Source organism: Ovis aries, chromosome X (assembly GCF_016772045.2).
Source record: "Ovis aries strain OAR_USU_Benz2616 breed Rambouillet chromosome X, ARS-UI_Ramb_v3.0, whole genome shotgun sequence".
NCBI lineage: Eukaryota > Metazoa > Chordata > Mammalia > Artiodactyla > Bovidae > Ovis > Ovis aries.
The window spans coordinates 37820784-37845727 of record NC_056080.1 but is presented as its reverse complement, the minus strand read 5'-3'; the positions used below and the strand labels follow the sequence as shown (position 1 = coordinate 37845727).

The 24944-nt window shown below is 39.4% G+C and overlaps 1 protein-coding gene and 1 non-coding gene across 11 annotated transcripts in view; both read left to right on the top strand.

Moving 5' to 3' along the window:
• The window catches only part of RPGR (retinitis pigmentosa GTPase regulator), a 177464-nt gene that overhangs the window by 13812 nt on the left and 138708 nt on the right, over positions 1-24944 (top strand). For 5 of the 10 annotated variants that reach the window (XM_060407496.1, XM_027962905.3, XM_060407492.1 and 2 more), the window contains 7 exons: positions 3735-3890; positions 8577-8701; positions 11151-11336; positions 12261-12432; positions 19844-19941; positions 20332-20394; positions 22634-23578. In XM_060407496.1, the coding sequence (XP_060263479.1) occupies positions 3735-3890; positions 8577-8701; positions 11151-11336; positions 12261-12432; positions 19844-19941; positions 20332-20394; positions 22634-23578 (1745 nt within the window). The remainder of the gene's footprint in view (positions 1-3734; positions 3891-8576; positions 8702-11150; positions 11337-12260; positions 12433-19843; positions 19942-20331; positions 20395-22633; positions 23579-24944) is intronic. The other 5 variants (XM_060407497.1, XM_027962909.3, XM_027962908.3 and 2 more) reach the window with 2 other exon arrangements.
• TRNAY-GUA (transfer RNA tyrosine (anticodon GUA)) lies at positions 7213-7284 on the top strand. The gene has a single exon. It is a non-coding gene; the product is annotated as a tRNA-Tyr (tRNA).

Genomic DNA, 24944 nt, shown 5'->3' with positions numbered 1-24944 from the left:
TAAACTTTAATCTTTATAAATTATCTGAAAATTTATTCTGTAGGCAGAAATGCAATTTATTATGTCATGTATTTTCTCTGGTTTATACAAAGATTATAGAAAGAATTTATTAAGTGATTGAAGGTTATTCTGAAGGACGTAATGTTGACTATATAATAACGTGTCATTAAACCATATATTATAAAATATTTTCAAGATAATATTTTCATTATACTTAAAATTTAAAAAGTGCACATAAGTACACATAAGTATGATATTTTCATATAGTATAATAGACATTTAGCTTTCTGTGAACTTTGTTTTGAAGTTAAAAACCATATTGCCAGAACCTGATTGTTTTCTCCAGATTTTTGGAGACTTTTGAATCTCACAGACCATTAAAGTTTTTATATTTTAAGTTTTTTATTTTGTAAGAGAATATGAAGACCTAGAGAAGATTGCCAACTTCCAGTTTGCATTTGGCTAAATATGGACATTGCAAGAAAAATGAATCTGTTTTCACCATTATATCATAAAATAAGGGTCATTTTCAAAACAAAAATTTAAAAGCTCTTAATTTTATAATAAAAGACATCCCCTTAAATTGTAAAAATTTATCTGTATGGAAAATTCACTACTTTGCCTATTTTTAAAAATTTATCCATGGACCTTTGAAGGCTTTATTATGAGCCAGTCCTCATGAGAAACCTGTGTTCTGAAGCAGTATGGATAGAAATATTAAATATTTAGTCCTAATTGATAAAGAAATGGACCTAAAGAGTATATGATCATCAGTTTGAGTAAGTACTAAGTTAAATACCTAAGAGTTATCGGATACTTTGCAAGACCATAAAGCCAAGAATAGCTAATCATCTGTTCTAAATGGTTCTCTTAACTAAAGGGAGGGGCTTGGATTAGATGATTCTTTGGGGGCCCTCCCCAGCTTTGTTTTTTCTTGTGTCTGTAATTCTGATCTTAAAGTCTATTTAGATCAGACTTTATTGATCTTAAAGTCAATAAAATACTTTAAAGATAATTTTAATTAGTTCATTGTTGATAAATTTATTTAAAACTTGATATTTTGATATAACTATGATAGATTACACAATACAGCTACTGGTTGTAACAATAGTCAGGGAAACAATGGATTGCTGTTGAGAAAGTATCAGACTGGAACTGGGACAAACTAAGTGAGACCAAGTGATTCATGTCATTTTGTATGTCATCCACAGCAGTTATCAGAAGACCAGAAAGGCTTGGTTATTAGATTGGGTCCACAATGAAGTCTGGGCCCCAAAGAAAATAAGAACTTAACTTCTCCAGATTATGTTTAGACAAACTTAAGATCTCTACAGGGCTACACAAGTATCTAGTTGTGAAATGAAATGTATTCTGTGAAATTAGAGAAATATTTATCTGAAGCCAACTAATCAAATCTTTTTCCTAAGACAGTATTATTTATTAACATTGAATTACAGTGTTAAAAATGTTACAAAGCTAGGATGACTAAAAATTATATTGATTTTTGTATATAATGTCCTTAGGTAAGAGTCTTCAGTCATTTAAAAATAATAGAAACTATTGTCATTGCTAATCATTCAAGCACACAAGGGAACAGAGAAAGGGCAAAACTTTTGTAACTTGATTCAGTGTGCCTGAACGGCCTAATTTCACAGGCTGTTGTCAGACAGCCCAAGAAACTTGGAGTGATTGTTGGCCAGCTCGAGATAGACAGTTTTTTCACTTACCCAACATCCTCCTATTAAGCTGAATATTCAGAATTGGAGATATGCTGTGATTATTAGTTTTACGAGAGATAGTGTTTTTACACTAAAATAAAGGTCTGTTTGCCATTGCCTCAGTGTGGCTTCATATCCTTGACACACTATGTTGTCTTTAAGAAATAATATCATTGTGTCTTACTCATGAAGTAGACATTAGAAAGAAAAATGTAAAACTATATGACAATAATTATGTGTTCATCAGTATCCTGTGTTGTCACAATAAGGTGAGTTGATTAGATAATTACTTTTTAGAAAAATGTTATTTTACAACTGACTGTCCCATTGTGTTTTTGAACCTTCCTGTGTGTTTTCTCATTTAATCCTTGCAGCAGCTCTTTTAGAAGGGATTATAGCATTAGGGAATTTAAGTAGCTTGTCTGCTTGCCACAGCTAGTAGTAATGAAGGTTTGGGCTTCTACTTGAATCTGAAACTCTTGCTTCTATAACTGCAGCAGGAGAGGCAATGTGTTGCACTGCGGAGAAGCACACAAATGCAGCAGACACTGTGCTTCCTAAGGCAGGGGCCCGGAAGCATTGTGTGTCTAAAAGGACACTTAGATCACCACTTGTTTATCCTGTTCTTATGCTCTTCCATTTCTCAAGACTACATGAGCTAATACTTACTAAATTATTGGAGTTCGTTTGGAATCACTTCAAAACTACTACTATCGCATAGGATGGATAAACAGCAAGGTCATATTTTATATTCAGTTCAGTTCAGTTCAGTCGCTCAGTCGTGTCCGACTCTTTGTGACCCCATGAATCGCAGCTCGCCAGGCCTCCCTGTCCATCACCAACTCCCGGAGTTCACTCAGACTCAAGTCCATCGAGTCAGTGATGCCATCCAGCCATCTCATCCTCTGTCGTCCCCTTTTCCTCCTGCCCCCAATCCCTCCCAGCATCAGAGTCTTTTCCAATGAGTCAACTCTTCGCATGAGATGGCCAAAGTACTGGAGTTTCGGAAAAGAATATGAAAAGAATATATGTATATGTGTAATTGAATCACTTTACTGTATAGCAGTAATTAGCACAACATTGTAAATCAACTATACTTCAATAATTTTTTTTTTAATTTAAATAATATAGAGGAAAGGCTTTTCCCTTTCTCTGATTATTCTTGCACTTCCTAATAAATGAGCTTTGTGCTGTGCTTTGCTTAGGAGCTCAGTCGTGTCCAAGTCTTTGCAATCCCATGGACTGTAACCCACCAGGCTCCTCTGTCCATGGATTCTTCAGGCAAGAATAGTGGAGTGGGTGGCCATGCCCTCCTCTAGGGGATCTTCCCAATCCAGAGGTCGAACCCAGGTCTCCTGCATTGCAGGTGGATGCTTTACCATCTGAGGCACCAGGGAAGCCCAAGAACACTGGAGTGGGTAGCCGATCCCTTTTCCAGTAGATCTTCCCAACCCAGGAATCAAACCGGGGTCTCTTGCATTGCAGGTGGATTCTTTACCAGCTGAGCCACTAGGGAAGCCCTAAATGAGTTTTACCTGTGAATAAATGTAGCATATCTGCTGTAAGTTTTAATTCTCATGCAAATTCTCCTCTGAGATTGTTTCCTAAAATAGGTTATTCCATTAAACTACTGTTAAAAGTAAGGATTTTTTTCTGTGAGAAACACTATTCGTTTATTTAAGTCAGTGAAAGGAATTAGCTTAGACAGTTGATGCTTTTTGACTGAATGGTAATTATAGAGACTTTTTCAGTTTCACTGGCTTTTGTGTATTTAGCAGTTCCTTCTATCATTATATGTTAGGCCCATGACATAATTGTTACAACTGTGTACCTTGTCATTTTTCTCTTCCTTTATCGAATGTATAGGTAAGTGTTGGGTATTCTTACATGAATGTTTCCTTGAGAGACCCTTAACGTACTTTATAGAAGAGGGAATGTCACCATTTTTCCAGATATAATGATGACAGTATCTGTATCTCTGAAATCCTTTTCTTGTATTTGCCTCTCCCCTTTCAGAGAAAGCCGTGTACACCTTTGGGCTGGGACAGTTTGGTCAACTGGGTCTTGGCACTTTCACCTTTGAAACTTCGGAACCCAAAGTCATTGAGAGTGTTAAGGATAAGAAAATAAGTCATGTTTGCTGTGGAGAAAATCACACAGCTTTGATAACAGGTACAGATAAAATTTCTGTTAATATACTTATTGGAACTGGGTATATTTATTACAAAATAAACAACTATATAAATGAATGTATCTAACTTAAACAAAGGAATTAATAAGTGAGAAAATGTAGTTCCTTGTTTAATATGCCAATGTGTAAAGTTGTAAACTCCTTTCTCATATTTTAGTTCAATTTAAAATCAGTGTAAATGATCTGAAGATTTAGAGCCTCAAAATAAGTCAGTGCTCCCAGAGGTGAGACCATAGTATTATACTTTGGCAGAAAGCTGGAGTCTTTTTGAAACTATTGATTTGAAGGCTCTGAACTCTGCTCATGCCAAGGGGGAAAATCTCCTAAGAAGGAACTTATTTAAAAAAATTCTCCGTGTTCAATCTGACAGTACCATTCAGGCTGAGTAAATTCTTAGAATGCTTCTGCCACTAGGAGGTGTTTTCAGGCGTGACTTCCGTGCTCTCTCCACAGTGCTAGCAGTGCTCGCTCTTCTGCTCTGCAGTTTCTCCTTTTGTCTGGGAAGATGCTGCTTGGGCCTACTTCTCAACCTCAGAAACTAGGTGCTGCCAGCGTAGGACTCAGTAAAGGTGCTTCCCTAAAACGACTGACTCACCCAGTGAGAGTCACTCACTGACTGCACAATTTTAATTGCTTTGGAACAAAAGGCTCTGTAATTTTTGTATTTGTAGCTCACATTTCGATCGAAAAAGCAAAGCATTAAAAAGTCGTAACTCATATAATATTTCGGAGAAGGCAATGGCAACCCACTACAGTACTCTTGCCTGGAGAATCCCAGGGACAGAGGAGCCTTTTGGGCTGCCGTCTATGGGGTCGCACAGAGTCAGACACGACTGATGCACCTTAGCAGCAGCAGCAGCAGCAGCATATAATATTTTGAAATAATCCAGATACTGGTATTTCTGTGTTTTCCTCCCTCTTTTACAAAGGTTTCTGCTATGATGGAACTCATCTAATGGTATCTGGTTAGGGGAAGTGGGGATCAGCAAATATAAGGTACTACCATGTACTGGCCCTTCTTCCCCAAAGAATCTTTCAGAGAGCTCTGGTTGCCCATTTTCTAGTATCAGTGTCCTTGTTAAAAGTATAGTCGGAAGTGTAGTCGCTCAGTCGTGTCTGACTCTTTGTGACCCCGTGGACTGTAGTCCACCAGGCTACTCTGTCTATGGAATTCTCTAGGCAAGAATACTGGAGTGGATTGCCATTTCCTTCTCTAGGGGATCTTCCCAACCCAGGGATCAAACCTGGGTCTTTTGTATTGCAGGCAGATTCTTTACCATCTGAGCCACAAGGGAAGCCCATTACATTAAAGTCCTTGTTAATGTACATCCTTGTTACTACATTAAAGTCCTTGTTAATGTAGCATGAAATTGAACTATATAGAATGTAAAGAATTATTCATTCATAGTCCCAGAAAAGTTGTTGATAATGTATGACTTATGGCTGGGCCCTTAAGCTCAGTTTCTCTGTCCTTACTGCCATTTTCCATCAACTCTAAATTGCCACTGATAGTTGTCATGGTCCAGGCGCAGGCTGGAAAAGAATTTCAAGATATGAGACAGAATGAGAGAAAAATAAAGTTTATTAGAGTGGGAGACACTGTTAGAACAGTGGGCCAGCTCAAGGAAGAACCGACATTTAACAGGGGTCCTCAGTACACTTTTATACCCGGGGTACAAGGAGTGGGATAGGGATCTTGTGGGTCATTTGCTGATTGGATGAGGCTTGTATACTGGGTGGGATAAGTGTATGGATGTGAGAGTTGGACTACAAAGAAAGCTGAGCACCAAAGAATTGATGCTTTTGAACTATGATGTTGGAGAAGACTCTTGAGAGTCCCTTGGACTGCAAGGAGATCCGACCAGTCCATCCTAAAGGAGATCAGTCCTGAATATTCATTGGAAGGACTGATGTTGAAGCAGAAACTCCAGCACTTTGGCCACCTGATGCAAAGAACTGACTTAAAAGGCCCTGATGCTGGGAGAAATTGAAGGCGAGAGGAGAAGGGGACTACAGAGGGTGAGATGGTTGGATGGCATCACTGACTCAATGGATATGAGTTTGAGCAAATTCCAGGAGTTGGTGATGGACAGGGAGGCCTGGCGTGCTACAGTCCATGGGGTCGCAAAGAGTTGGACACAACTGAGTGACTGAACTGAACTGAATGGGGTAGGAAGGGAGACCGGTTATACTGTTCCATTAATAGTTACAACATGGGGCAGGGAAGGACGATAAGGGTCTGGTTTTTCCATTTCTGCATTAAAAGACCCTCCTTGGTTTTATCTGCTCTTTCATCCTTGGGTCACCACAATAATAAATACACACTTTTTACAGATCCTCTAACATATAATTAGGTTATTTAGTTAAAATTTTGTAATACCTTTCCTCCTGATAAAAGAAATTATAGCACAAATAATTGAATATTAATTTTGTTTGACTGTTTTGGTTATGAATCCTCTGCAGGGGTAGGTGTTATGTTTTGTGGACTAATGACAGGTATGTAGTGAGTTATCAGTAAGTTCTTACCAGTTCCCCATTATAGCCAGTGGTTCATGTTTTTAAAAGCTCTCTGAGGTTGGAAGTGTGATCAGGCAGCTTGATCAGAGCTTATTTTTTCTGGCTAAAGACACTCAAGTTTAAAAAAAAAAACACCTTAACATTTTGAACAAGGGAAGTGAAAGTCACTCAGTCGTGTCTGACTCTTTGCAACCCCATGGACTACAACGTCCATGGAATTCCCCAGGCCAGAATACTGGAGTGGGTAGCCATTCCCTTCTCCAGGGGATCTTCCCAACCTAGGGATCAAACCCAGGTCTCCCGCATTGCAGGCAGATTCTTTACCAGCTGAGCCACCAGGGAAGCCCTGGTGAATGCAGAAATCAGGGTCAAAAAAAGGAGGAAAGCAACAAAAATAGGGAGTACACGTAAAGAAAAAAACAAATACCTAGTAGTAAGAATTATAATCTAAATTGAGAATCTAAATGCTGGTTTATTAATTATTTATAGGGAATCTATTTATTTTTAATATATTAAGTTTTGAACTTGCCACTTCAGTGAACTATGGTTATTTTTTCAGATAATTCTCTTGGCTTTTTTTAGTATACAGTTACTTTGCCATCTTAAAGTGCAAGTTCCCAAATATGATCTTGTCATTTCCCAGCTTAAAACCATTCATTTATGTTATTGGTGTTCTTAATATCTGCCTTAGAATCCACCTGCAATGCAGGAGACCCTGGTTCGATTCCTGGGTCAGGAAGATCCCTTGGAGAAGGGATAGGCTACCCACTCCAGTGTTCTTAGGCTTCCCTGGTGGCTTAGATGGTAAAGCATCTGCCTGTAGTGCAGGAGACCTGGGTTCGATCCCTGGGTTGGGAAGATCCCCTGGAAAAGGGAAAGGCTATCCACTACAGTATTCTGGCCTGGAGAATTCCATGGATTGTATAGTCCATGGGGTCACAAAGAGTTGGACATGAGTGAGCAACTTTCACTTTCACTTGTTCTTAATATAGAGTTCAAAAATGCTAAATATGAGCTAATAAGATACTCTGCCGTGTGGCTCCTCCTTACCTCTTCAGACTCATCTCATACTACTCTCCCCTTTGTGCTCCCAGACACATTGGTTGCCTCATGGCTTCTTGACTGTGTTATTCTTTCTCTGCTTGATATGTGATGCTGGCCTCTGCCTGAAAAATCCTTTGGTCCCTCCTTCTTGTAGCTAAACCCTGATCCTTTCAGCTTCAGTTTGAAAGCCTTTCCTAATCAGTGGATTAGAGGGAGAGCCCCTCCTCTGTACCTGTACTGGCACCATTTCCTTTATTTCTGCTTCCATGGCGCTTACCTCACTTGAGATGGAGAGTATGAAGGAAAGGCTTGAGGAGTGAAGGTTCAGGCTAGCTGCTATGGCCGCAGACAAAAAGATTAACTGGTGAGGTGACAATTACTCATCATTATCTTGGGCCCGGCTGTGTAGGGGACCCCCCCAATATTGGTATCCTCAACAAGCAGCATGGTTGGTTTATGGCATTTCCTTCAGGAGCTTTCCACAACCCTGAAGCAGAAGTAAGGGAGAGGATTGATCTAGTCTAGTGGTGTTTTGGTCTCCCCAGGGGACACATGGCAATGTTGGAGATATTTTTGATTGTCACAGTTGCAGAGGTGGGGTATTGTATGGGCATTTAATAGATAGAAGCCACGGATATTGCTGAACATTCCACAAGGCACAGGACAAACCCATACAGTTGGGAATTATTGAACCTCAAATGTCTGTAGTGCCAGAGTTGATAAACCCTCACCTAATCAATGACCTGAGGAAAAAAGAAAATGAATTGGGATGTAGAAGGTCAGAATACAAAAATCTCCTTCTCTTTGAAAAGGTGGTATTTATCATGAGAGCTCATTCTGGATTGCTGCTACTCCATACAACACCTTGCAGGACTGGGTCTCAACTTCACAAGCCACCAAGTGCTAGTGATTGATTCTCGCGGTATCTGTTGCCTAATGTTATGTGTGGACAACAGAAGCCGTAGAAAGTGTGGAGACATCAATGGACCAGAGTAACTTCAATGCAGAATATGAGGGGAAAGTTGCAATGTCAGTTAATATATTTGCTGTTTACAAATAGATCCATCAAAGTAACTTTCATAATTCTCTCTTTTTTTTCATTTTAGAATCAGGCCTTTTGTATACTTTTGGAGATGGTCGACACGGAAAACTAGGACTCGGAATGGAGAATTTTGCCAATCAGTTCCTTCCCACTTTGTGTTCTAATTTTTTGAAGTATATAGTACATTTGGTAAGGGCTTCACATTTCCCTGTTTCCATGTTCATACTCCTATATTTGATTCTTTTGGGATTTCTTAGAAAATGAGTCCTTTTATGTTTAGATGAAATAATAACATGGCTTTATCTAGTGAATACACTAGTGTCCTAAAGGTCAAATGTCAGACATCACAACACTGAAAATCTGTCCTTTTCCTAGTGTTTTTCCTCACTCATAGTTGTCATCTGTAAATGTTTGTTGGGTTAGATAATATTCAGACCCTCAGATCCTGCTGATAATAAATGACAAGTTTTGAAAATACTTTATTTAGCTAAGTGCTATTTGGATAAAGTGTTGTTTCAGTATTGTCCGCATCAGGCACCATATCTCTGTTGTTTCTAACAGTTGCCAATTAAGAACTATAGATGAAAATTTTGTTTAGTCTGTGATGATAATAAGGGCTTCCCAGGTGGCACAGTGGTAAAGAATCCACCAGCAATGCAGGAGATGCAAGAGACTTGAGTTCAATCCCTGAGTCAGGAATATCCCCTGGAAGAGGAAATGGCAATCCACTCCAGTATTTTTGCCTAGAAAATCCCACAGACAGAGGAGCCTGGCAGGCTACAGTCCATGGGGTTGCAAAGAGTCAGACACGATTGAGCAACAGAGTGCACACACACCACAGACACACACACATGCACACACACACTGATGATAATATTGTTGCAGGAAGGGGGACCCCTTCTAGGGTCCAGAACTGGGCTCTTGTCTAACACTCTGAAATGAATTGTCTGAGGAGACACATGTGCTGACAAAGCAAGAGATTTTATTGGGAGAGGGTGCCCAGGCAGAGAGCAATAGGGTAAGGGAACCCAGGAGAACAGCTCTGCCACATGGTCTCAGGTTTTATGGTGATAGGATTAGTTTCCAGGTTGTCTTTAGCCAGTCATTCTGACTCAAGAGCCCTTCCTGGTGGTGCATGCCTTGTTTAGCCAAGATAGATGCCAGAGAGAAGGATTCTGGGAGGTGGTCGGACATGTGGTTTCTCCTTTTGACCTTTCCCGAACTCTTCTGGTTGGTGGTAGCTTATTAGTTCTGTGTTCCTTAGCAGGACCTCCTGTCGTAAAACAACTCATGCAAATGGTTACTGTGGTGCCTGGCCAGGGTGGGTGGTTTCAGTCAGTGTGCTTCCCCTAACAATATCACTTGGAATTTGTTCCCTAAAGGCTCAGAGCCTCATACTGTGGAACACTTCCCATTCCATGATTTGACACCTATTTGATGAATACCTGCTTGGTACAAAATACTGGACTGAGGATGAGAAATATAGAGCATGCAATGATGAACACTGAGACCAGATTCTCACTCACTGAGCTTATAATCTTGTGTGTGTGTGTGTGGGTTGCTCAGTTGTGTCCAACTCTTTACAACCCCAGGGACTGTATCCCACCAGGCTCCTCTGTCCATGGGACTCTCTAGGCAAGAATACTGGTGTGGGTTGCCATTCCCTTCTCCAGGGGATCTTTCCAACCCAGGGATTGAATCCGGGTCTCCCGCATTTCAGAAAGATTCTTTATAATCTAGCCACCAGGGAAGCCCCTGTATAATCTTATGGGGAAGATAAGTTTTTTTAAATACTATACATAAAACAGATCAATTTTAACTTTGGAAATATTATGAAGGAAAGGTTCAGAGTATGCTGTTCTATGTTGCAATGTAGAGCTCTATGAAGATACCAGAAGTCTTTTTATTGTAAACACTACACAATGTTGTTTTTTAAGCATTTTATTGAAAATTACTTATTTCTTAAAGTCCTTAAGATGTTGATTACGTTTTTCATTCTTTCACCATTGTGCATCATTGCATTTTGCTCTTGGGACTTCTAAGCATTAAATTTAAGAAAGCGTCACGTAAAGAGAAAGGCTTGAAGACATGTTTATACCAAGAGACTGATATATTCATGGGTCCCTTATTTCTTTTTTTTAAAAATTCCAATTAAAATAAATAATTTGTTAATTTATTTATTTTAATTGGAGGATAATTACTTTACAATATTGTGATGGTTTTTGCCGTACATTGACATGACCCATGGGTCCCTTATTTTTAAGTAGAACTTCTCTGATTTTTTTCAAGTTTTTAGTGTTGCTCCAAGATTAAAATAGCCCTTTCTAACTTGTAAAGAGAAATATGATGTGCCAGATAGTTTTTTCTCTATACTATATATTCAGTTGAAAGTACAATGATGTATAAATCTGGTCTAATTTTCAGTAATAGTTTTTAAAGAATATATATTGTAACTGATGTGTTTTGTATGTGTGTGTGTGTGTGTGTGTGTGTGGAGGGAGAGGGGGAGAAAGAGAGATTCAGTCATTCAGTCTAGGAAGTCTACTGCTAAGTTAATGTTTTGTAGCTAAAAACTGTTAAAAACCCATTTGTGTTTGAAGCCAATGTTAATTAATTTACCCGTGAATTTATGCTGCAGGTTGCTTGTGGTGGATGTCACATGCTAGTTTTTGCTACTCCACGACTTGGTATGGCAGAAGACATTGAGTCAGATGAAATCGATGATTATTGCTTACCTTCAGCTATATATGTGCCCATCAGTGATCCGCCTTTAGAAAACATACTGCAGAGATCTTTATCAGCACGTGTGCGCCGTAGAAAGAGGGTACATTTGTGACCTGTTCTATATAATAACACTGTCTAGTGCTGCAAAGAAAACTGGAAGAAAACAAATTTATTTTCTTTTTTAAACCAAAGAAGGGTCTTCTTAGATAAATTTACTATATAAAATGATTAGAATTAATGGCTTACAAACTTTTAAAGAAAACTCAGAACTAAACTGTTAAACAAACAAATTAGAAAATTGAAATGATCATAGAAAACCTTTGTAGACAGTGGTACTGCTAAATTGTTGTCTCAACCGTATGTGAATTGACTTCTATTTTGCTTTTGTCTTTTAAAGCTAATACCTCATGAGCAGTGAAAGGTTATATATTATAAATAATGAAAGGTTGAAAACAAAAAATAAGGACTTTGGGTTGAGAGGGAATGTTCTTTCTTAATTAAATTTAGGGATTCTCATTCTGCGCTTTAAAATGATCATTACAATGACACTTATATTTTTAAAAGTAAAATCCCAAGTAATTTTTAAAGGAGACATTCCTCTTTTAATAAAAATTACTTTAAATTCCCAAATGTATGCCTTTAGAGGTAAAAAGTTACATTTGGCTTTTTATTATGAAAAAGTATATATGGAAAAATTAAGAAATATCCTGTAAGTATTTTGTAGTTGGTTTGTGTTTTCCTGAGTAACTGTTTTTTTTCAGGGAAGGCAGAGAAAACACACATATGCTTTTCCCCATCTTGTGAAAAACATACCTACAGATTGATGATTTAGAGCAACTTAGACACAGAGGCAACAAAACAAAACATTTTTGAGCCCTTGGGGATTATTAAAGAGTGAACATTGTAGGACATTGGCCAATTTGAAGTCTCTCTCTTCAATAGTTTTTGCAACCTCAGGGTAGTTTACATCAATATTAAGTATATAACATCATCTAACAGTTTATTTAATCTGTTTGCTTTAAAGGAGAAATCCCCAGACTCTATTCGAATGACAGGAACACTACCTCCAGTTGAAGGGACTTCCCCACAGCCCATTTGTTTTTCGCCTCACTTAATTCCTTTCTCTATGTCTGCAAGTAACCTGCTAGAGAAAACGATATCTGAAAATGAGAACTCTATGCCCCCAATGGAACCAGGTAACATTTGATACTCTGCTTGCTCTCAGAAGAAATGTACCATTTATTCCTACTGTTTTCATGTTCATCTTCAGATGTTTTTTCTCCACTTAAGTTATTTTCTTCCTAGTTAGAGACTGACATCTCATTTGAATTCAAATCCAGGAATACTCTGACTAATAGAAAGCATCTCTGATGACCTTAAAAATCCCATGTGATGACAGCAGCATATCTTTATAGAGCAGTGTATAACATACATATCACCTTCTCTTACATTATCACCTTTAAACGCAGAAGCAACCCAAAATAGGTGGGAGTTAGATTCTTCATTTTTACATAAGAGAAAAACCAGGCTTGAAGAGATTGAGTGACTTGCCCAAGGTCACTCAGTTTTATAAAGGAAATGAACAGGATTTGCATACAGGTCTTCTGGCCCTATGTGAAGTTATGTATTAAAGCTATATAGCATCATGGTTAGGAGTATGGGATGTAGAGTCCAATTGATCTGGGAGCAGATGCCAGCTCCAACATTTATTAACTATATGTATCTTAGGAATGTGTTTATGTTGCCACATGCCATGTGCTCAGATGATAGGGACAGGGCAGGAAGCCAGGACTAGGAAAACAGAGTAAGCAGTAGGGTTGGAATTAAGAAGATAAACTGGGCATCTGGAATTAAAAACAGTGGGACAGATCATTTTAATATCTTTGGGCTCAGGAACCTACAGAAAAGGTTGAGGTAACAAAGGATCAGGAACTCAGGCAAGAACTGGGGACCATGGGAATGGAATATTCCCTACATCTAGGACCCTGATAAGGAGCAGGGTTTCTTACATCTCACCACAACTTTTGTGTTTCCTTTGGAGATAAGAATCACTTCAGCCCTGTACATGGGAAAAGTAGATTCTGACAACAGTGTGTGCAAGGAAAAGAGAAGTTTATGGTTTGGGGCAAGTTGTTTGCCACTTCCAGAGATTAGATTGTGAAGATAGAATTTTTTAGAGTAAAAGGAAAAGCCATCCCTTATCTTCTTGTGACTGTTTACTAAAACAAACAAACTTCAGTTCAGTTCAGTTCAGTCCCTCAGTTGTGTCCAACTCTTTGCGACCCCATGAATCGCAGCACGCCAGGCCTCCCTATCCATCACCATCTCCCGGAGTTCACTCAGACTCACGTCCATCGAGTCCGTGATGCCATCCAGCCATCTCATCCTGGGTTGTCCCCTTCTCCTCCTGCCCCCAATCTCTCCCAGCATCAGAGTCTTTTCCAGTGAGTCAACTCTTTGCATGAGGTGTCCAAAGTACTGGAGCTTCAGCTTTAGCATCATTCCTTCCAAAGAACACCCAGGACTGATCTCCTTCAGAATGGACTGGTTGGATCTCCTTGCAGTCCAAGGGACTCTCAAGAGTCTCCTCCAACACCACAGTTCAAATGCATCAATTCTTAGGCCCTCAGCCTTCTTCACAGTCCAACTCTCACATCCATACATGACTACTGGAAAAACCATAGCCTTGACTAGATGGACCTTAGTCGGTAAAGTAATGTCTCTGCTTTTGAATATACTATCTAGGTTGGTCATAACTTTTCTTCCAAGGAGTAAGCATCTTTTAATTTCCTGGCTGCAGTCACCATCTGCAGTGATTTTGGAGCCCCCAAAAACAAAGTCTGACACTGTTTCCACTGTTTCCCATCTATTCCCATGAAGTGATGGGACCAGATGCCATGATCTTCGTTTTCTGAATGTTGAGCTTTAAGCCAACTTTTTCACTCTCCTCTTTCACTTTCATCAAGAGGCTTTTAGCTCCTCTTCACTTTCTGCCATAAGGGTGGTGTCATCTGCATATCTGAGGTTATTGATATTTCTCCCAGCAATGTTGATTCCAGCTTGTGTTTCTTCCAGTCCAGTGTTTCTCATGATGTACTCTGCATAGAAGTTAAATAAGCAGGGTGACAATATACAACCTTGACGTACTCCTTTTCCTATTTGGAACCAGTCTGTTGTTCCATGTCCAGTTCTAACTGTTGCTTCCTGACCTGTATACAGATTCCTCAAGAGGCAGGTCAGGTGGTCTGGTATTCCCATCTCTTTCAGAATTTTTCACAGTTTATTGTGATCCACATAGTCAAAGGCTTTGGCATAGTCAATAAAGCAGAAATAGATGTTTTCCTGGAACTCTCTTGCTTTTTCCATGATCCAGCAGATTTTGGCAATTTGATCTCTGGTTCCTCTGCCTTTTCTAAAACCAGCTTGAACACCAGGGAGTTCACCGTTCACGTATTGCTGAAGCCTGGCTTGGAGAATTTTGAGCATTACTTTACTAGCATGTGAGATGAGGGCAATTGTGTGGTAGTTTGAGCATTCTTTGGCATTGCCTTTCTTTGGGATTGGAATGAAAACTGACCTTTTCCAGTCCTATGGCCACTGCTGAGTTTTCCAAACTTGCTGGCATGTTGAATGCAGCACTTTTACAGCATCATCTTTCAGGATTTGAAACAGCTCCACTGAAATTCCATCACCTCTACTAGCTTTGTTCGTAGTGATGCTTTCTAAGGCCCACTTGACTTCACATTCCAAGATGTCTGGCTCTAGATTAGTGATCACATCATCATGATTATCCGGGTCGTGAAGATCTTTTTTGTACAGTTCTTCCATGTATTCTTGCCGCCTCTTCTTAATATCTTCTGCTTCTGTTAGGTCCAGACCATTTCTGTCCTTTATCGAGCCCATCTTTGCATGAAATGTTCCCTTGGTATCTCTAATTTTCTTGAAGAGATCTCTAGTCTTTCTCATTCTGTTGTTTTCCTCTATTTCTTTGCTTTGATCGCTGAAGAAGGCTTTCTTATCTCTCCTTGCTGTTCTTTGGAACTCTGCATTCAGATGCTTATATCTTTCCTTTTCTCCTTTGCTTTCACCTCTCTTCTTCTCACAGCCATTTGTAAGGCCTCCCCAGACAGCCATTTTGCATTTTTGCATTTCTTTTCCATGGGGATGGTCTTGATCCCTGTCTCCTGTACAATGTCACGAACCTCATTCCATAGTTCATCGGGTATTCTATCTATCAGATCTGGAGCGTTAAATCTATTTCTCACTTCCACTGTATAATCATAAGGGATTTGATTTAGGTCATACCTGAATGGCCTAGCAGTTTTCCCTGCTTTCTTCAGTTTAAGTCTGAATTTGGCAATAAGGAGTTCATGATCTGAGCCACAGTGAGCTCCTGGTCTTGTTTTTGTTGACTGTATAGAGCTTCTCCATCTTTGGCTGCAAAGAATATAATCAATCTGATTTTGGAGTTGACCATCTCGTGATGTCCATGTGTACAGTCTTCTCTTGTGTTGTTGGAAGAGGGTGTTTGCTATGACCAGTGCATTTTCTTGGCAAAACTCTATTAGTCTTTGCCCTGCTTCATTCTGCATTCCAAGGCCAAATTTGCCTGTTACTCCAGGTGTTTCTTGACTTCCTACTTTTGCATTCCAGTCCCCTATAATGAAGAGGACATCTTTTTTGGTTGTTAGTTCTAAAAGATCTTGTAGGTCTTCATAAAACCGTTCAACTTCAGTTTCTTCAGCGTTACCGGTTGGGGCATAGACTTGGATAACTGTGATATTGAATGGTTTGCCTTGGAGACGAACAGAGATCATTCTGTTGTTTTTGAGATTGCATCCAAGTACTACATTTCGGACTCTTTTGTTGACCATGATGGCTACTCCATTTCTTCTGAGGGATTCCTGCCCACAGTAGTAGATGTAATGGTCAAACAAACAAACTTAATAAGAAGTATTTTGAAAGTTGTATCCCTGGAGGAGGAAATGGCAACCCACTCCAGTATTCTTGCTTACAAAATTCCATGGACAGAGGAGCCTGACAGTCTACAGTCCTTGGGGTCACACTGAGTCAGACACGACTGACTGAGCACACATCCAACATATACTGTGACTTCTTCTAAGTTATTTGCGGACTTCGGTGTTTCTTATGGAGATAAGGAGGTTAGGGAAGACATAGATGAGAAGGTGACATTCAAGCTAAAACAAGGGATAAGAAAATAACCACACAAAGAGAGAGGATGTGTCTATTCCAGGCAAAGAAAATAATGTAGTTAAAGGCAGTCTATAGGAAAACGAAAGAAGATCATTGGGGTTGAAGAGAAAGTGAGTGAAGGAAAATCAAGAGTGAAGTGAAAGACAGGACACCATGATGTTGGAAAAAGAGACAGCAAAAATATATTCATGGTTTTATAGGCCATGAGAGGCCTAAGTGATTTGAGTGTTTTTCTTAAGTGTAATAGAAAGTCATTAAAGGATTTTAAACAGTGGAGTAATGTGCTCCAATCCCATTTATGTTTTAAGATGATCATTTTTGCCTACATGTGGATGCAGGGATACCAGACTAGAGGTGGGAAGAAAACTTCAGAGCCTTTTGCAAGAGATGATGGTGTACAGACCTAAGGTGTTCACAGTGGATATAAAAAAGAGCCCATGGGAAATACATTTTAGACATAGAACCAGGTGAACTTGTTAAACTTGTTAATAAATTACACATAGATGTGTAGGCAGAAGGATGGTTGACTGCTTTGAAGGAAAAAAGTTAAAAACTGACTTTGAGATCCCTGTGAGGCATCCAAGCAGACCTATCAAGCAGGCTGTTGAAAATTAAAGTGTGACATTCAGAATAGAGGTCTGGACAAAGAGATAGAAATTTGGAAACCATCAACATGGAGATGATATTTATAATGCATGGAAGTTGGTGACATCACTATAGAGAGTAGAGCAGGAAGAAAAGAGGGCTCAGCATTTTGCCTTGAGACTGTCTGATGCTTAGACGGTAGGAGAGGGAGGACCAGCAAAGCCACTTTTCTCAACCTTAGCAGCCAGTAGGGCAGGAGGAGGAAAATGAGGAGAGAGTAGGGTCACAAATTCAAAGTACCGCTCAAAGCTCAAGAAAAAGGAGTGCAAAGAAGCATCCCATGGATCTGGCATCATGGACATTTTTGGTGATCCTGACAAGAGTAGTTCCAGGGAAAGATCAGGACAGAAGGCAGAGTGTTAAAAGTTGAGGCGTGAAGGGGAAACGAGGAAGCGAAGGGGCGATAAAGTGTGTAGATAGTTCTTTTGCCTATTTTGGTCATGACGAGGATCAGAGAAATGGGGCGGCTAGGCTAGAGGGAGCTAGAGGGAGATGTGGAGGGAGTGGGAAATATGAGAGTGTATGTGTATGCTAATGGGCATGAACCAGTAGTTCCAGAGAGACTGGCAGCACATGAGAGAGAGTGTAACCAAAGGTGCAAAGCGCTTGAGAAGACAGGAGGGGCTGGCATACAGAACAGTCTTTGTTAAGAGGAAAGACACATCCTACATTTTAACAGGAAAATATAGGTAAATGTGCACGTTTGTTGGTGAGAAGATAAAACAGATCAGGTCTGATGACTTCTGTTTTCTCAGTCAAGCATAAGGCTGAGACCATGACTTTAAACAATATACTATTTTCTAAACTTCCTCTCTGCCATCTCCAGTCTGTCCTGGTTCATACTTTTCTTTGTTAATCTCCTTCAGGTGCCGTTTAGTTCCCATCTGCTCCAGTGTCTTCAGAGGATCCCTGGTCTTTTTTTTTTTTTAATAAATGTAAATATCCCATGTAACTCCCACCTGCTTTTCCAGCTTCATCTCTCAGTAGCCTTTTTCTTAAAACCATTCATTTATGTATTGCCTGTGGCTACTTTCACACTTCAGTGGCAGAGTTTGATTATTAGGACGGAGACCATATGGCCACAAAGCCTAAGATGTTTGCTGTGTGGCCTTTTACAGAAAAAGTTTATTGAGCCCTGATGTTGATCAAACTGAAGCTCTTCATAGTCAGACCGAGTGGAAAACCTATAAAGTCCAAGCAGACTTGAGATTGACACTTGACACCAAAAGAGTCACTGAACCTTAATATATTCATTTGTGAAATGGGGATATAACACTTACCTCTCTTATTATCATGCAGTTAACCTGACATGTATAAAAGCCTTTGTTCCAAGCACATGGTAAACTTTCAGGGCAGCTGTTCCATAGCTTCTGTTAGCACTACACTTATTTTCTTCCCCATTTACCTCTATCCCTACCTCTCAGAGTTCTACTCATTCATCATTCCCTGTAACTCCTTAGTGAAAAATTTCCTGATCTCCCACATTTGGATGGGATTTCTCATTCTCCTATATCACATATTTTGTATTCCCGTCTAGACTATAAGTTCATTAAGATTCAGCAGTTACTTAAGTTGATATCCCCTACCTAATACCTCACATGGAATGAAGACAAACTGATTATTCATTCATTGGAATTGAATGAATTTATAAGGGAGAGAGCACTGTGGACTGGCATTTTCAGTGAAGACTTCATTAAGGAGCTCCTCTCAAATATGTATATATGTGCTAAATGGGGATATAGTAATTGAGAAAAATATAAGGTCAAATGAAGCTTGTAACTTTTCGTTATCTGCTTTATGATGTAATAATCTTATGGTTTTCTGTGAAAGTTTCTAGGTCTTTGTACTATTTTTCTGTTGCTACATAAGCAATGACCCTAAAACTTAAGGCTAAAACAACAAACATTTACTATCTCACACAGTTTTTAAGGGTCAAGAATCCAGGACCAGTCTAGCTGAGTGATTCTGGTTCAGGATGTTTCATGCTCCTCTTGCAAGCTCACTCACATGGCCATTGGCAGGAGGCTGGACTTCTTCATCACGTGGGCTTCTCCTTGGGTGTACTCATAGCATGGCTTCCCCCAGAGCATGTGATCAGAGAGAGAGAGAGAGAGGGCTGAAACATAAGCCACAGTAACATCAAATTGATCTGCTTTTTTTATTGGCCATACAGACCAGCCTGGTAAAATGTGGAAGGGAACTACACAAGTGTATGCATAGCAGGAGGGTATAAGTTGATGGGGATCTTTTGGGCGCTGGCTATCATAGTGCTTGATACCTGGTAGTATTTATCCCAAAGGAATAATGTTTCTCTGTTCATATGAATGAAGCAGTTGTTATCTTATCAGTGTCAGAGTCTTTAAATTTTCAGAAAGATTTTAAAACCTGCTATCACTGTGAATGAATTCTGTTCAGTTTCCTTAATATGAGGTTAAAGGACCTTTGAAAGTGAAAGAAAGTGAAGGTCACTCAGTTGTGTCTGACTCTTTGTGACCCCATGGACAATATAGTCCATGGAATTCTCCAGGCCAGAATACCAGAGTGGGTAGCCTACCCCTTCTCTAGCAGATCTTCCACACTCAGGAATCAAACTAGGGTCTCCTGTATTGCAAGCGGCTTCTTTACCAACTGACCTATTAGTAAAATTATAACTGTACTTTTATATTGCAGAATAATTTGTTTATTGTCTAGTTGTCTTTGACTTTTCTGTTGAAATCTGGTTCTATCTTTTCTCTGTTAATCATTCAGATTATTTTCAACATAAAATGACCAAAGAGAAAGATACAGACAGTCTTTCAGCAGAGGATTCAGAAAGCCTTGGAGAAACTGCTGATGTCTTAAATATGGTACTGGTTTTCCTATTTGTGCAATATAGATACAAATTTGAGTTTTAGTTCCTCATGTATTTGTATTTGTATGTCTGTGTATATGTGTACTTCCTAAGCCATTATATACATAGAAAAAAGCTTTTTGTTTTTGTCTTTTCATTTATTATTTTAAACTCAGATTTAGTGAAGTATAGATTAAGTACTGTAAAATTAATTTCAGCCCTCACATTATTATTATGCAATTGAAAGTTGATTATATGATTGTCTGAACTGTTTTGTATTAATTTTATTTATATGTATTTTAAATCAACATATAATGATATATAAATATATAATCATATGTATAGGTATATAATCAGTTATACAGTCTTTATTTTTTTAGAACATATTTTTTTAAATTTATTTCAGACACACATGTTGCACCTGAATTCCAATGAAAAACTAAAATTATCGCCAATTCAAAAGCAAAAGGTATGATACAGAGAGTTATTTTCACTATGGTGGGAAGAACAGTTTTAAATTATTTATATTTTTCTTGAAAGGTTTCAGGAAAGAACTCAAAAAGGTAAGTATTCACTTACTTTAGGATTTAAAAGATGGGGATACAATATGTATAGTCTCCATTTGGGCTTATTCTGTTGGTATGTATTTTCTGTGATACAACAAGACTGGCAGAATTTCACTGCTGAAATTTGTTCTTTGGAGTCATTAATAAGTGACAATATCCATACTTTGTTACCATCAAGGCAAAAGATATTTATTACCATTCTTAAGTATTGGAAGAGGCTACAGTTTTTTATGAGTGCCTCTCACACTTTGTTTGAGTATGACATTGGGTGAGTTACCTTGCTGACCTTACAGGATGATATTAACCTCTTTTCCAGTAAAGTTTTGTAGTGTTTAGTTAAAATATTTGATAATTGCTTTTACAGTGTTTGGAATAGGCTTTAATTTATCAAGGAATTGGTAGCATAAAAACAAGATTAAACATTTGGAAATTAGTCAGAAACCATGCATGAGTGATAGAGACTTTTAATGAATAGCAAATGAATAGAAGAGGAGGGAATATTCTGGTTTTTCACAACCCTGGAGAGATAAAAGCCTGTCCTGAAATTATTTACATTTTCTGGCTTGAAGGACCAGTAAGGTGAAATGATGAAAGGTTCAGGATTAGAAATAGAAATTGGAGAAATGCAAATTGAAGGACAGGCTACAGAAAACATTTCATTTATATTTCTAGTACCTTTGCCACATTGTTAAACTAAAAAGTCACTGAAATGCAAGAGAATCTGGGTAAATTGTACAAATTTAGTGCCAGTCCTTATTGAGTAACAGCATTGTTTTTGAAAATGGAAGAGCTTCTTTCCTAACACAGTTGTCAAAGCTCAGTGACTAACTGATTTGTTGACTTGACTGTACTTCCAAGCAGACATCTTTTGTGTGTATTTCCTTCCTCTTAGACTCTGGGCTCTGCCTCTTCTGTGCTGCTTTTTTTGTGCTAAAGAAATAAAGGCACATGCATTTAGAAATCATTTCTGGCAGCTGGGCCTCTGTCTGTCTTAGGGCTGTTGAAAGAATTGTGACTTTTTAAAGAAGAGACCGAGAACAAACAGAAAAGGAAAGCATTTTCTTTTAAACTAATATATATTTTATATTTCATATAGTCCTTTTACTTAGAGGCCCTACCAAGCCTACTCTAGTGAATAAAAAAGGTTTATTATAGTATTTCTGTATATTTTTAACTTGTGCTGTTTTAATAATTTGTTTAGCAAAAAATGACCTCTTCCTGGGTCTAGCACTCTTTATAATTTATAAAACTTGATTTAGTGAGCTTTTACTATCTAGAAACTCAAATTCATCAGCTATTTCAGTCCATTAGCTTATAGAATTTAGATCAACAATTTGATTTGCCTTATTTTGTCCAGCAATAAATTAATTTCCTATTCTTAATGTATCATTAAAACCTCAGTGGTTCATTATATAAGTTTTTATAGAAGTTTATAAAATTTTAATAAAATTTATATTTTACTTTAAGTATTTTTCTCATAGTTTTTTATGTATGCAAATTGTTATAATTAAAGAATATAGTAAATAAAAGGAAGAGGGTCAAAAATTTGAAAACTCAAAAGATTTTGTTTAGAAAAGAAAAATGTATTCATTATTATGTAGTGTATTGATAAAAACATTTCATTGTAATTTTCAGATTTTTTCTTCTAGAAATAAGATTTTTCTTATTTCAAGTTTTTAAAAAATCCATATTTTCATTTAGTTTCTTTCATTTTCAGAATTTTGTGGACTCAAAAGACCAATCAAAATTTGACAAAACAATAGGGAAAGTAGAAAAGTGTGCATTTTTTAACAGTATTTTTCAAAATTAGTCTGGAAACATATTTAAGAATTGATTCAGATTAAGAAAAGGGGCAGAGAATAAATATTGGTACTGTGAGTAATGGCAAAGTTAAGGCAGGTGGTAACTTTGAGAGTTAAACACAGATTCGTGTTACTGAATCAAAATTAGATGCTCCACAGACAGACAATGGCATAAATTATCTCCCCCCCAAAAAAAAATCTGAGGAAAATGTCTGGTAAAATTGGGCATTTTAATTCTCCAAGTGAAATTTATGATAATGGAAAATCTTGGTATTTTGTAATAAATAAGTTACTTTTATCAGTTAATAGTAGTATGACGATTACTTCAAAAAATTTACAGAAACAAGAAATAATTGAGAAACCGAAGCAGCATACAACTTATACTGAAAGTGATGATAGTAATGAATATGAAAATGAAGAGATGTCCCCAAAAGTGACAGAAGGGAGAGTATATAAACAACTTTTGGCACAAGGAATGTACGCGATGCCAGCAACTATGTCTATGGAAGCATTTTCAGATGAGGAAGTAGGTAATGACTCAGACCAGCAAAGTCCTCAGACCAGCACCAGTGCAGAGGGTTTGCAAAAAGGGACCTTTAGACATGAAAATAAGCATGGTGTCTATCCACTTAATAGTGAGGAAATAGAAAAGGAAAGTGATGACGGGCAAAGTCAGAAGGATTCAAAAGCAAAAGAAATAGTCTCTGAGGTGGAAACTGATCTGGTGAATATGACAGATCTGAAGGATATAAGAAAAACTGAAGAGAATAGAAAAAATATTGATATGTTTTTTGATGACTTACCAAATAGAGACATGAATATTGAGGATGAAGAAGATAAAGATTTTGTTAAGGAAAGTAAAGGGGACAAGCAAGATACAATCTTTGACAGTGAACAAGCATCTACAGAGGAGGAAGACAGTTATTTGGAAGGTGAAAGTGAAAGTCAGCAAAATATAGCTGATGGTTTCCAGCAGCCTGAGTCAATAGAATTTAGCAATGATGAGAAAGAGGATGATGAAGTGGAAACTAATCAAAATTTGTGGTATAGCAGAAAATTTATTGAACAAAGACATGAAGAGGCTAAACACAGACTATCCAGAATCATGGCAAAATATGAGTTTAAGTGTCATCGCTTATCAAGGATCCCAGAGGAACAGGAAGAAGATGATTCAGAAGGAAGTGGAATAGAGGAGCAAGAGATAGAGGCAAATGAGGAGGAGTGTGGAGAAAAAGAGAAAGAGGAAGCAGAGCTCCTGTTAGATGACCTTACAGACAGAGCTGAGGTGAGTGAAGGCAAGGGAAAGCTAAGGGGAGAGGCAGAACATGTGCCTGAAGGTGGAGGTAAGGGAATCAGGAAGGAAGGTAATTCAGGAGTGGAACAGAGAAGTAGAACAGGAAGTGAGGAAGGAGAAGAGGGGGAAGACATGGGAGAGGGAGTAATAGAGACCCTGGGTAAGGGAGAGAAAGACCTGGAGGAGGAGGAACAACAAAAGGAGAGGGAACAGGGCCACCAGGAGGAAAGAAGCACAGGGAGGAAAGAAGCAGGAAAGAGGGAGCAAGGAGGTGGGGAGGGAGAGGAGGCAGGTGAGGAAGAAGGGGAAGAAGAGAAAGACAAGGAGAAAGAAGAAGGGAAAGAGAAAGAGGAGGAAGAGCAGGAGGGGGAGGGGGAGGAGTTAGAAGAGGGGAGATGGCAGGAAGGAGAGGAAGGAGAGGGGAAAGGAGATGAGGAGGGGCAGGAAGGAGGGGGAGAGGAGGAAGGAGATAGGGAGGGGCAGGAGGGAGAGGAAGAAGGGGAGGGAGAGGTGGAAGGGGAGGGAGAGGAGGAAGGGGAGGGAGAGGAGGAAGGGGAGGGAGAGGAGGAGGGGGAGGGAGAGGAGGAAGGGGAGGGAGAGGAGGAAGGGGAGGGAGAGGAAGAAGGGGATGGGAAGGGGCAGGAAGAAGAGGAGAAAGGGAAGGAAGGGGAGGGAGAGGAGGAAGAGGATGGGGAGGGGCAGGAAGGAGAGGAAGAAGAGGAGGAAGGAGATGGGGAGGGAGAGGAGGAAGAGGATGGGGAGGGGCAGGAAGGAGAGGAAGAAGAGGAGGAAGGAGATGGGGAGGGAGAGGAGGAAGGGGATGGGGAGGAACAGAAAGCAGAAGGGGGAGAGGAGGAAGGAGATGGGGAGGTTGAGGAGGTAGGGGATGAGAAGGAAGGAGAGTGGGGAGAGGAGGAAGGGGATGGGGAGGGAGAGGAGGAAGGGGATGGGGAGGGAGAGGAGGAAGGGGATGGGGAGGGAGAAGGGGGAATGGAGGAAGGGGATGGGGAGGAACAGAAAGGAGAGGAGGAAGAGGAATGGGATGGGGAGGGAGAGGAGGAAGAGGATGTGGAGGGAGAGGAGGAAGGGGATGGGGAGGGAGAGGAGGAAGGGGATGGGGAGGGAGAGGAGGAAGGGGATGGGGAGGGAGAGGAGGAAGGGGATGGGGAGGGAGAGGAGGAAGGGGATGGGGAGCAGGAAGGAGAGGAAGAAGAGGAAGGGGGAGGGGATGAGGGAGAGGAAGAAGAAGGAGAGGGGGAAGAAGAGTTAGAAGAGGGAGAAGGAGAGGAGGAGGGAGAGGCGGAAGGAGAAGAGGGGGAAGAAGAGGAGGAGGAGGGAGAAGAGAAGGAAGGAGAAG